The following is a 12882-nucleotide window of genomic DNA, read 5'->3' as shown; positions in this document are numbered from 1 at the left end:
GCCACGGAAAGGCTTCAGTCTTAATGCTGTGTCCTCTGCGTGCGCACTGCCTCCCGCTTCCACGCTCTCCCTCTCTACTGTTGAGTGCATAAGAGCGGTTTCCTCTGCAGACCACTTTGCAAAGCTCCGTGCAACAAGTTTGCAGGAGCAGCAGCGGCACGCCGTCACGCAGGTTGACTTCACTCGGCTGGAGCTTGAGCGGCGCTCCACTCATCCATCTGTCGCTGTCACCACAAAGTCACCGTACGTGAACGCAGCGTTGCAGGCGCACACACGCACGCTCGCTCACTCACTCACACAGAGCAGAGTGCCATAAATTGGTGACTCCGCGCCAGATGCGGTTTGCTCTCAGCAGCGCGTGGAGTTGTTAGTTAAATGGAGAACGCAGTGGCGAGAGGAGCATCTAAGTGCATGGAAAAAATGGAGAAAGAACTGTCGCCCCGGCAGAAGCGACACTACTGCCGCACGACTGCGCTGAACGTCTTCTCCTCGTTTTGCTCCGTGGCGTCCGTCGCCTTCTGCATTTTCCTGAGCATTAGTGGAGCTGACATCAAGAACCGAGTTGTGGATTTGGAGAGTGCCAAAGGCGAGCACACCTTCACCCGTGCCCCCGGCTACTCCGTGGAGGATTTCAATTCACTGATAGAGGAAAGAGTGGACGAGCTGCTCTCTCAGGTAAGATTGGCTTATGCGCTCGGCTCTCCGGCACTTTGTTGTTGAGCCCTTCACTTGCGCGTAAATGGACTGTGGTTCACTCAAAGGGCGAATGAATGAAAAATGATGCTTTTCTTTCACCTTTCAGCGCTCCTATGAGAATTTCGTCAAGATTCGGACAGCCAGACAAACATCACCTGAATGCAACTGCCCTCCAGGTAAAGGAAACTACTTTTCCAGTGCGGTGCGGGCGCGGGGTTGCATGTGGGAGTGTGAGGTACTGGCTTTTAAAGCGCGTTTGACTCCGAGCACAGGCTGGTGTGAGAATGAATGGAAGCTTTTCAGGGACAGGTTTTTTGTTTGTTTGCATGTTTGTAGTTGATTTCATTGAATCTGATGAAATGTGACAGTGCTGATAGTTCAGGGGAGGTCTCCTGTGAAGGATGCGGACAGCTGAGCGCTCAATGCACCTAACAGAAAGAAAGGCATTTAACAGCCGTCTATACATAGAGGTGCTGAGAGATTGTCCGACTTGTGATGTTGCCTGCTCCCTTGTTCACATGGAGGAGAAGTGGGAGAGGCTGAAATTCACATTTCTAACCAGTAGATGGAAACATTTATTCCTCCAGTGTAGCTCAGCATTCTGGTCATTTTAGGACTGAGCCGAGGTTGGGTTGCCAGTGCATCGTAAGTGGGGGGGTCGAGGGGAATGTTCTGGATTTGAACTTGTGGGTTTTTGGTTTACTTCTAAATGTTTGCCAAGCCACTATTGTGCATCAGTGTAGGTTAGCCTTCAGGGGAAAAAAAAGAAATTAATAAAAAATAAAAACAGCTCCAGTTTCACTGCAGTAAAAAAAAAAAAGATAAAAGGAGAAAAGATAGAAATTATAAAATAGCACCGACAGAAAACAGATAAAAAATACAACATTAGCCGATAAGGTGAAATCCAGATGGAAAACTCTGGGTGCATCGGGGACTTTGAGGGGTTGAAAATGACAAAAGATCTCTCACACCTGCCCTTAAAATAGCTCACGAGTCCCTGAAAACGAGGGACGGTGCGTAAAAATTGCTGCAATTTTGTAACAGTTAATGCAACGTTTTTGTTCATCCCCTTGAATTAAAGCTAAAAGTCTGATTGTTAAGCCCACATTCAGTTAATGACTCAGGCACCAGTTCTGTTTTTTCAACAGCTACAATAATGTCACATCTCCGTGTCCAGACATATACAGAGATAACAGGGTGTCAGATAAGGGCTATATACTGTCAGTGATAAATAAAATGTGTCTATTTCAACTGATTCTCAGATAAAGTGAAGGATTCAGTCTTTGCCCAAAAGTTATGCATTTTAGCATTTTAGGCTAAATGACCCAGTTAAAGTCCATCCATCATCTGAAAACTGCTTCGTCATAAACCCGAAAACAGGGCTGTGTTTTCTTGGCTCCTGAAAGTGCTGACATTGTGGAGTTATGTTCTTTACAAGTAAGTAACATCCTGCGGATTTCTTAAGGCTTTTTTAAAATTACCTTTACATGCTTTTTCATACATGTGCCAAATATCAATATGAGCACCTCGAGTAATGCGTTCAAAAGGTCACCAGCAAGCATCCCGGCTCCTTAATGGTTATCCGACAGATGGGATGAATTGCTCCTTGATGTCAGAATGAAGTACGCTGTATGGCCTGTCTAATAGCATGTTACTGCAAAGCACTCTAGTAACATTTCCATGCTCTCAGTGAACCACACGTGAACCTTTGCGTTCCTTCCTGGCACACTGCTGAACCACTAGGTAGACGGCATGCTGCGGGACGCTGACATGTTTTCACAACTTTTTAAAGTTTGATGAAGAGGGGATCAGCCTCAGTCAACTCCAGCTGGGAATGTTACACAGTAAGTGTGAACATACTGTAGGTGACCTTTCTGGAAAAAGTCACAGTGCATAGTGGTGCTTGGAAGGTTTCATGGAAAATTCTCGGGTATTGGCAAACATCTGCGCTGCAGGTCTGAAATTAAGGTGTTGAATCCCAACCAAAGAAAGTGCTTTGTTGTTGACCCTCAACCCCTGACCTCCCCTGTTTTTTTCTTTTTCCTTCACCCTGCCAAATATGAACAGCAACGCAATAAAAAAATATGTTTATATACCATAATCAGACACGGGCACAAGAAGAAACGAGACTAGTGCGAGTGATAATCCCAAACGAAAGATCCTTAATCTTCAGTTTTCACAAGTGCTCTATCAACTGCAAATGTCTCATCTGCAGAGTGGGCATGCCTGAATTAATGAGCCAGAAGTACTGCGAGTATTAACCATAATGAGACACTCGCAATCAGGCGGCTCTCTGTTCTCAATCCCTGTCATATGTTTGCTATTTATTTTCTCCCTCCACAGTTCTGTAAAGGGGCAGAGAATAAAACAATGCAAACATTTCACATCAAATGAAGCGAGACGACGCTAAAAACCAAGACGGCTCCGAGCTTGATCCTGGAAGCTGGCAGCTAGTTGTGGTCTCTTATTCCCCCCCTCCCCAAACCCCATTTATTTTTTTGAACTATGATTTCATACAAAACACATATATCATCAGTGTACTTTGAAGAATCTGCAGCGTAGTTTTAAAATCCAAACGCTCACGCAGTGTAAGCGTATTACGCACGCAACTTTCAGTAATACTTTGTTAGTGCTTTGGAGCGTGCTCTTTCCAGGCAAATAACTTTATACTCTATGAATTCTGAATGGGCTCACTCAATATCTAGCCTCTCCTCTGTGTAGGAGACAGCCTGTGGCTCAGATGAGGTCTTTTTTTTCTCCCTCTCTCTCTTTGAGGGGAGGACCGTAATGTGCTTTTCACAGTCTTCACTTTATTGCTGTCAAAGAAGATGGAGTGGTTACACAGACAGAGCAATGGTCCATAGCTTGGGGATATTTTATAGGTTGTTCCTGAATCATGGGAAGTTTTTCGCCGTCTTTATCTGAGAAAGTCGGCTGTGAACTTCTACTGTGTTTTATTCATGCTGATGTCACTCCTGGCGGGAAAAAAAGTGATGGGTTTGCCGATGCTGTTTGTCATCTTAACAGTGAGGGGGGTATCGCTTTGTGTTATTACTCGGTTATTACTTTCTGAGGGAAAAACACCATTCTGACACGGGCTAACTTTTCCCTGCAAACTGGCACAGTCTGTAGTTGAGCTAGAGATGTGTCTCCTGGGGTGGCAGTTCCTGTCAGTCGGTCCATCTCTTTGGTGCAGGCTGAAATATCTCAACCAGAAGGACGTTTCACTCTGACATTTACGGCTCACAGAGGATGACTCCTGCTGATTGCTAGACTTTTCCCCTTCCTCAACCAGCGTGTTAATACTTCTTGGATGGAATGGCATGAAATTTAATATTAATAATCCATCCACCTCCCACTACATTGCGTGCAGACACATTTGCTCCCTGTGAAAAATCACAATTTTGTCTTATATGACAAAGCCAGCAAGCTAAGACACCTCAATCAAGCCGTCAGATGAGGTCGGCATCCATGTGTAAAGGAACAAACAGGTGGGTTTAGCATATGCTGTTAAATGATCCGGATAGAAACTAACTAAACCCACAGAAAGCTAACCTAGCATGGACTGCAGGATAGATTAATAGCTCAGTAAGACACAGAAATGGAGACTGCCACGCTCTCCTATGGTTTTTTTCACTTACCCAGTGAGGAGCAGGGCGAGCCTTTTCACGCCATTAAGGAGACAGAAAATTACATTAGAGACAGAAAAACGAGAGGGGAAAAATGTTACAGGGAAAAAGGTTCAGGTTGATCAGGGATGAAGAATAGCGAAAAAAAAAAAATTTGGAGTAAGCTTACCAGATCTCCAAATAGCCCACGTATGTCTGACAAAATAGCCAGCAGACAGAGTAAGTGTGTGTGTGAGTGCCAGGTTTTGACAAGAAGGTACACAGCGTGAATTAAAACATATGGATTGAATTTTAGTGTGAGTTTAGTGTGTGGTGGGGAGCCCAGCAAAGAAACTGCAGAGCCAAATTACTCACTTTGAACAACAGTCAGTTATCCTGAGCTTCACATTGTCTGAAAACATATTTTACACCCTCCGTTACGATTAAGGAGTAAATCAAACCTGTGAAACCATCATGATGTGAGAATGTCTCCAGTCGCACCCACACCGTGCTCTACACTGAAGCGAGTCCCTTTATAATAATTGTTTCAGCATTCGCGAGCTGTTTCCCTTCTTCTTGTTTTTTTAAAATGTGCGTGTACCTTCTCCTTCCCTGGGATCTGCATTCCAAACAGGGCCTGTTGTTTAATGGGACCATAATAAAATGTGCCGTCAGCAAGCACTGGTGGTTTGCGCTTTCTCCTGTTTACTCACCCATACGCCTAATTCCCCGCGCAGCCCCCTTTCCCCACTCTGCAGCATTTCTTGATGTTAACACTTCAAAAAGCCTGGCAGCAAAACACTGGCTGAAGCACTCTTGAGAAAACAGGAACATATTACTTGTAATGTGTGGGACTTTGTTCTCCCCTCCCAAAATACCCAGTAGTGCTTGTCAAGTGCAGAAGGGCAGCAGGGGGCCACATCAGCTGGATGTTCTGTCTTTTAGATTGCGAAATACAATCATAAGCACATGCAGCTTTTTTTCCTTTCATCCTTGTCATCTCCTGACTTGATCTGATTTCTTTACCAAGAGCGAAAATACACACATTTCAAATCAGTCCCAACTTTCTCCACCCAATCGCTCCTTTTCAACTCTTTGTGGCCACGCTGGTTTCCAGTCTCCCTTTCTGGCTCGCCAAGTGTGTAATCCCTCTGGCCTGATACAGTTACAGTCATGCCAATCCCCTCAGATATCCTCACCTCAGTAGAGGCAACTGGTAATTAATCACTGACAGCTTTTGAATTAAGCCCTCTGTGTGGTTTGGTGGTGGGAGGTGCACTAATAGCCATGTAATCACTGAGTGATAGGTAAAGCTAAGCAGACTTCCAGGTAGCCACTGAGGCCAGCTGCTTCTGGTTAAGTGAGTCCGGTTAGGCTGTTTTTGCGACCACGTGAGGTCGGAGACAATGTTGGAGCCCAGGAAACTTTGCCCGGAGGCAAAGGTGAACAGGCAATTATGATTTTGATCGCTGTTCAATTGCATATAAGTATATCGCCATAAAAAGAACAGTGGACTCCAGATAGTGAATAACATCTTGCCGGGGTCATTTTATGCATGAAAAGCCTGACTCATTCACCTCCGACTCCACATCATTCCCAATAAATTGACATGACGTGATTTATCGGGATGAATCATCACAAGTGGTACTTTTACCTTAATTTTCTAAATTTACACAAGGCTGGTTATAAATGGCAGGGAACACATGGTTTCTTTATTTGACACAACAGTTTTTACGGGAGATGGTGAAGTCGCTCTGTTGAATGCACTGGAACTGACTGCGGGGCTTTGAAAGGGTGACGCACTTTTCTCTTTTTAACTATACATTAAGCTGAGGGGACGCTCATAATGGAGAGCAGATCACATGATTTTTCTATGAGCGATGTCAACAGCACTCTGCTGGAGATTCAAGCACCTCAGGCTGGGAGAACGGGGCCAAAGGAATGGACCAGAATCCAAATGCTCTTGCCTAATGGTTCGTCTCATGTGTCCTCGAAACATTTCCTGGCGGTGATCCTCAGTCGTCATTTTGTGTGGAATAAAGCAGGAAGCATGGAGATCCTGTCTTGGCTGCTTGTACACTTACTACTTGGAAATGAAGAGGTTTCCATCACCAGAACTTTGAAAGCCTGTGGCACACCCAACCACTTAATAAAAGAATTGTCTCCTTTTATTTAATTTTTTGACATGCTTTCTTCTTTGGCACGTTTTCGGCATTATCAAAGCACAACGCTGAACAATGAGATACAAATTATTAAAGGTGGAGCACCCTTAGAGCAGTGTGGCTTTATGCCTTTCGTTAAGGCTTCTCGCCCTGCGTGCATGTGCTCAAATGCTCGTTCTTGTTCCTAATTTGGGAAGTTAGTCCTCACAGTTTGTGTTTTTTGTTTTTTTTTTAGATCAAAATGTAGGAGCAAAAAAGATTCTGCAAAGATGATTATAAAACGTCATGCTACGCTCCAGCCAATTAACCGGATGTCCGCATGTTCTTCTTGGTGGTTGTGATGCATGCTAACACAGCCTCTGCTCACATTGCCCTGTAACCTCCAGTGTGAAATCACTGCTGTTGGTCTGCCTTGATGCTCCCTCTCCCAGGATCCGGCAGGCTTATGTGAGAGCAGGGTGGCAAATCATCCACAAAAGACGACTTATAAACCCTCTGCCTCGTAGCACTGGGTGCCCTCTGACACTAGATTGAAAGTTGAAGTTGTGCTCCCTCTGAAAACTACTGAAGTCTCCTTCTTCATGAGCCTGCATACTCATCCCTGACCTGCTAGTATTCAGACAGATGTGATACCCTTTCAATGCCTCTCCTGGGGAAGCGTCTAAAGTAGTCATTGTTTGCCATTTGTGAAGCGTTGCTGGTGGTACATCAGCGTGAATAACTATTACAGTGACATTACTGTAATATTACATTAATTGGCTGGTAACCATGTTGCTAGTGTTTCTCAGCATCATGCTCTCAGATTTAGATTTCAGTCTAACCCAATTGTCTGAACGAATACATGTTTAATTTCTTTTCACTGTAAGAATGGCTTTCCAGTGTCTGTCATCAAATTCAAATCAGTATAGCTTGATGATGCCAGCTTTCATGGAAACTCTGGGCTCCAGACAGAAGAAAACTAGGAACCCCCGAGGCGATCCCCACATGCTCCTGCACCCGCCTTCCTTGCCTGTGGCTTTGTGCCCCAGGCCTGTCAGCCCTCGCAGGCATGGAGGATGGCGGGTGAGGGTCACAGATGCCGCTGCTCTGTATTTTATCAGCCTAATAAGAATAGTCACTGCAAATAAAACAGGCTGGTGTGCCACAGCAGAAAGCGATAGTTTTGCCAGTGTGTGGATGTCATGCAAACTATTGTTGATATAGTCTACCCGCTATTTATGGGCTTTTCTAGAAACAATACATGGATGGCCTTTGCTGAGCCCCATGTTTTGTTTATATGCATCATTTACTTAAGTCCACAGTCTGATTGCAGCTTGAGCTTTTCCATGTAATGATCACTTCCACAGCTCCAAAAATGGCAAATCCTGATTCAGATTGTAGGTGATCACAGAGAAGCTTTCTATCAGTAGAAGAGCTGGTGACACTGAGACAAACAGTGATCGAAGGTCAGCAATCTTTAAGTGCTCAGAAATCAACCTAACACCAACAGTACCTTTCTACTCAACGTGAGCACTCACAGCACGTTTTAAGATGAGTCTCATTCGCCCAATCAGTCACTCACTCACTCCGTGTCTTTCGAAAGGATACTTTGACACATTACTTTTGGAAAAAGAAGCCAAAGACACATACCTCTGTTTGCATCGGAGGAGCTGAAGTAGAGTAGGCGAAGAGTTTTAGTTCCGGTGTCAAAGTGAATCTGTCACCATCGTGCATCTCCATCCTAATAACGCAAGCTCTGAACTCATTAAGGAAACCTCAGAATGCTTAATTCCTGTGTCGTGTTCCTCTTTCCAGAGGAGCAAAGTATGGGATGGAAATGGCTCAAGACCCGAAGGTTCTGCGGTGGGTCATTAAAGCTGCCCAGAATATTACTGGCACTCGGTAAACTGCGTTATCGATGAGCTGCAGAGCCCAAAGGAAGCCAATAAGATAATACCTACCCCAACCACAGCTTGTTCCCAGTGCTCATATCTGGCGATCAATAGAAGTATTCCCTGATGTAACACTAGATTTCGGAGCAGTTTCTTTCCTCAGGTGGAGAGATTGATGAGTTTATCTCTATCACTTGACTACAAATAATAGCTGTATTTTTCTATTTTTCATTCATTTGTCTTTTTTCTTCTCAGTAGCATAAAGGTATTACATAAAGAGTTTTTCTTTTGCACACTGAACATGCATTACTGTGTACAGAGAGGCTCAAACATTCAAGAGATGTTGAGAACACTTGAGGAGGACTTTTATTTCCAGGGTTTTTTGTATATTTCAAGTTCAATTATTTACAGTGGTTGTAAACATTTATTAGCGCTAATAATTTGAAACGCCCGCTCATCAATTTTTAAACCATGTAGTTTCAGCACAAACAAGCAGGCAGTCCCTCAAGCTATTCAAAGACAGCGGGGAATCAGGCAATTTGTCAAAGTGGAAAAAGTGATGGAGGCAAGCTGGGTTTGCCCAGCGGCTGGCCAAATGATGCATGCTCCCAGACTCCCCACAGGGTACGCCAAGCAGTCGGTTGGATCAGACTGTTGTGTTTCCCGTCCAATGGGCTGATACACCTTTTCTGGGTGTTTCTTAATGTTTCTTTTTACTGCCTCTTCTTCTAGGTTCATTTTAAGATATCATAATGTCCCGCATCAAATCCTCTTGGCGTCCTTGATGACAACCAGTAAACAGAGGACTTGCGTACTGTCTGGCGGCTCTTACTTCTCTGCTAAATGTGAAGTAAAAAATGAGTCATGCTGTAGATCGGGGAGGGTAATAAAAACACTGAGCAATTATTCCAGCCCTTTTGCACTCACTTATGTGCTATTGCACATCTGTGAACACAACTGGACAGCAGAATATGCTGATATCACCCCCCTCGGAGTACAAATATGGAGACAACAGTATCACAGAAACATGCCACCACAGAGCCTTTGTAGCTTGGCGATCGGCACTGGGAAATATTTTTATGTTATTATGTGTCCTTTCTCAATTAAGAAAGGAAGAAAGCGTGGAATAAAATGAAACGAGGCCATTCATTCTTAATCTCTGTCAACTGTGATGTTAAAAACAGCGTGGAATGCGGTTTTCTAATTACAGCTTATGTAATACTATTTTTCCACAATATTTATGATTACTTTTCCCGCCTTTTAGCATGCAATTAATCTAGAACACGCAGTGAAATAACAACAAACAGTACGGTTCCCCACGCGGCAGCTTGCCAGATTTAGCCTACCTGTGAACGTACATGCGTGTACTGCATCAATGTCAGCGAAGGTGAATCGATACGCAGAAAGTCGCTTCGTCGTCTGCTCAGACGGTATTGCTTCGAGAGAGCCCCTCCCCTTCTATCTGATGAAGAAGAGGGTAGAAACAGCTGTGTAAGCCACAGTTAAGGCTTGGAAAACCCAGCAGTAGACAGACAACCCTGTGCACTTTAATTTAATTGGCTGGTCATACGATACAGTTCAAGCAGGCTAGACGCCTCGTTAAATGGTAATTTCTGACAGCTTGATAAACGGCATTAATGCTGCGTGGTGGCCTTAAAATAGGCCTCATTTTTAGTCTTAAATGGAGGGACTAAATTCAGAAGTTGAAGACATAAATATAATAAGTGCCCATCTAATTGCTTTTCTTCTGTCAGCCACTTTGAAAACCTTACAAGCTTTTTAATACTTTGAAAACTTGCTGTCAGGTTATGTGTAATATTAGGAATTGCTTACAAGGGTAAAGACAGAGTGATGCATTCATGAAATAATTTTATTTGTTGAACTAGTCCCTCACACAGTCAGAAATCAGCAGGAGCAGGTATTGTGACACATTGTGAAAGGCTGCAAAACATATTGCAAAAGAACAAATGTGGGTTCGTACTTCTACTTGCTGGTTTATTACTATATCATGGAAAATAATCATTATCAAACTATATTATATTTTGGAATCACAAATGTAGTGATCACAACAACAGTCACCTCGAGGTACTTTATACTGTAAGGTAAAGAGCCTACAATAATACAGAGAAATCCCCATCAATCAGACGACGCCCTGTGAGCAAGCACTTGGCGAAAGTGATGAGGAAAAGTCCCTTTCAACAGGAAGAAACCACCAACTGACCCAGGCTCAGGGAAGGGCGGCCATCTGCCATGACTGCTTGGGGGTGAAGGGAAGGAGACAGGACGAAAGACAAGACAAGCTATATACAATTCAGTGCTTTTAGTGATGTACTTTAGACATGGTCAAGATGACCTACTGAAGTTAAAACCGAGGAAGGGGCAAGAAAGGTGATTTGGTTCACTTCAGAGAACGATCTCAAAAAGAGAAAATATCCAGTGAGTGGTTGTTCTCTGGACAAAAAGCCCTTCTCAGTGACATTACAAGTCTGAAGAGAAAAGCCAGACTGCTTTGGGTTGATAGAAAAGCAACAGGAACTTAAAGAATTCTTAGCAGTAAGGAGAATAAAAAGTACCTCTTAACATTTCAAATCTTGACAGGATTTGACATGTTGAGTATAGCCCAGTCCAAACCTGGGCTACACTTTGCATAGACTTACAATCTTCTATTGTCATATTTAACAATAGAAGATTGTCTTGGTGTCCTGGTCTGATGAGTCTCAATTTCTGTTGTAATATTTGGGTCTGAATTTGGCTTGAACAACATAAAAACATGAGTCCATGCTGATTTGTATCAAGTTAAGGCTTTTGCTGAGCTTCATCCAAACACCACAGCCTATCTGAATACTGTTGATGACCATATAGTTTAGAAGACTGTGCTTAATTTCAACCAGTTTACATGGTGAGGGGATGTGAGCAATAAAGGACTGAATCGTCACCCCAGATGGGACTCGAACCCACAATCCCTGGCTTAGGAGGCCAGTGCCTTATCCATTAGGCCACCGGGGCTCTGTCATTGGCTTCCTGTAATAAGGATAGGTGGCACGAGGCAAACAACTGCATAATGGTGCCTTTAAACATATGTGTTACGGTGTACATGTATAAAAGTCATAATGTTTTTAAATCTGTCCACCAATTTAAAGGTAAGAGTAGCACTCTCTTTGCTCTGGTGCACACTGTTGATGATTATCTCCGCTGAATATGCCATTCATCTGGCTTCATGCTGTTCACTCTGAGGTTGATGGGTTGCTTCAGTGCATTCGTACAGTTGTGTTTGTTAGGTTTTAATGAATTCGCCCCACTGAGTGGAAATGTTATGAGATTGTAAAGCAGAATACCTCGTGCATATTTTATACGTCTCACTTGTAAACATGAAAGCATAAAGTTCATTTGTGCCCAATGTAACATCAAGCTGATGGGTTTTTACAAAAAGCCTGTCAAGTTGCACTTTAACTGTTTTCTAATGTTTACATGTTTGCATGTATTAATGTCGGTTTTATTATTATAGACATTACCGCGTTTGTGATATTAACTAGATTACTTGTTCTATGAGTTTTTCTAAAGTGCGCCCACACTTTGAACTTTTTTAAAATGAAGAATTTGCTTCAAGAAGAAAGCAACAGCGATGCCTCGGGTGTAATGCTTTAAATCAAATCCAGCTTTTCAGACTCTATCAGCCATCGTGACGTCATGCCGAGCTTTGTCGGGATCCAGGTTAATGAGCCACTTCCCATGAGCCCTGCTGCTATCTGAAGCATCTCCAGTTCTCATGAGTTTCTCGTACCGGTGCAGCAACCCAAAATTAACTCTTCACCAAGACTTGACTGTGTCTGTATGTTGGCTTGAACTTACCGCCTGCCATGGCAGTTGAATGGCAATTCAGCCACAGAGCCCACTGTATAACGTCAACATATTCTAAAACTTGAATGCATATTTGTGCCATGAACCTGTCGAGAAGTGCACTCCTGCAGAATATCATACTTAAATGTTCCGCTGTGCGTCAACGTTTACTCAAAGTTCAATCTTATGCTTCTGTTACAGATTTGCAGTTGTTTAATTGATGTCATTTTTCCTCCTTTTCTGTGAATTGTAAATATTTACTGTTTCGTAAGTGCACCTCCGAGTGTTCTCGCTGCTTTGAGCGCTGTTTCATAAATGTCATGTTTATAGCTTTGATGCTTGAGCAGAGTAAGACTCAGTCACAGTGATGGTTGACGAGTCCTTTTTATATACAAAAAAATCATATATATCCACTTTATGGTCATAATTCAGTTAGCAGTGTGTTGTCAAGGTTATCTCCACTGTGAGTCTGAACAAAACAAATAAAGCCTTTTGAAGACTTTCCCTTCACAGCAGATTTACCAGGTGTCAGCTTGACTGATCTGAGGTGCTTCAGGTAGAGATAGTGTCTCACTGTTAAAAATGGTAAAGATGTGAAAGGACCCATCACCTCTTTGCCCTTGAACTTCAAACAAATTACCTTCCCAGCATGCTTCCCACCTGCGCTGTTACTGTGAAACATTTTAATAGCTATGGTGGTGGTGGGGG

The 12882-nt window shown here is 43.3% G+C and overlaps 1 protein-coding gene and 1 non-coding gene across 12 annotated transcripts in view; one reads left to right on the top strand and one right to left on the bottom strand.

Moving 5' to 3' along the window:
- The window catches only part of LOC102299267 (collagen alpha-1(XXV) chain), a 148806-nt gene continuing 135924 nt past the window's right edge, over positions 1-12882 (top strand). For 7 of the 11 annotated variants that reach the window (XM_042223110.1, XM_042223111.1, XM_042223108.1 and 4 more), the window contains exons 1-2: positions 1-675; positions 803-872. In XM_042223110.1, the coding sequence (XP_042079044.1) occupies positions 376-675; positions 803-872 (370 nt within the window). In that variant the 5' untranslated portion in view covers positions 1-375. The remainder of the gene's footprint in view (positions 676-802; positions 873-12882) is intronic. The other 4 variants (XM_042223109.1, XM_005927689.3, XM_005927687.3 and 1 more) reach the window with 1 other exon arrangement.
- trnar-ccu lies at positions 11271-11343 on the bottom strand. The gene has a single exon. It is a non-coding gene; the product is annotated as a tRNA-Arg (tRNA).

This window comes from Haplochromis burtoni, unplaced genomic scaffold (assembly GCF_018398535.1).
Source record: "Haplochromis burtoni strain Fernald_Lab_line unplaced genomic scaffold, NCSU_Asbu1 Contig_102, whole genome shotgun sequence".
Lineage (NCBI taxonomy): Eukaryota > Metazoa > Chordata > Actinopteri > Cichliformes > Cichlidae > Haplochromis > Haplochromis burtoni.
Note: the sequence above shows the minus strand (reverse complement) of the source record. Positions and strands in the feature narration are given on the sequence as shown.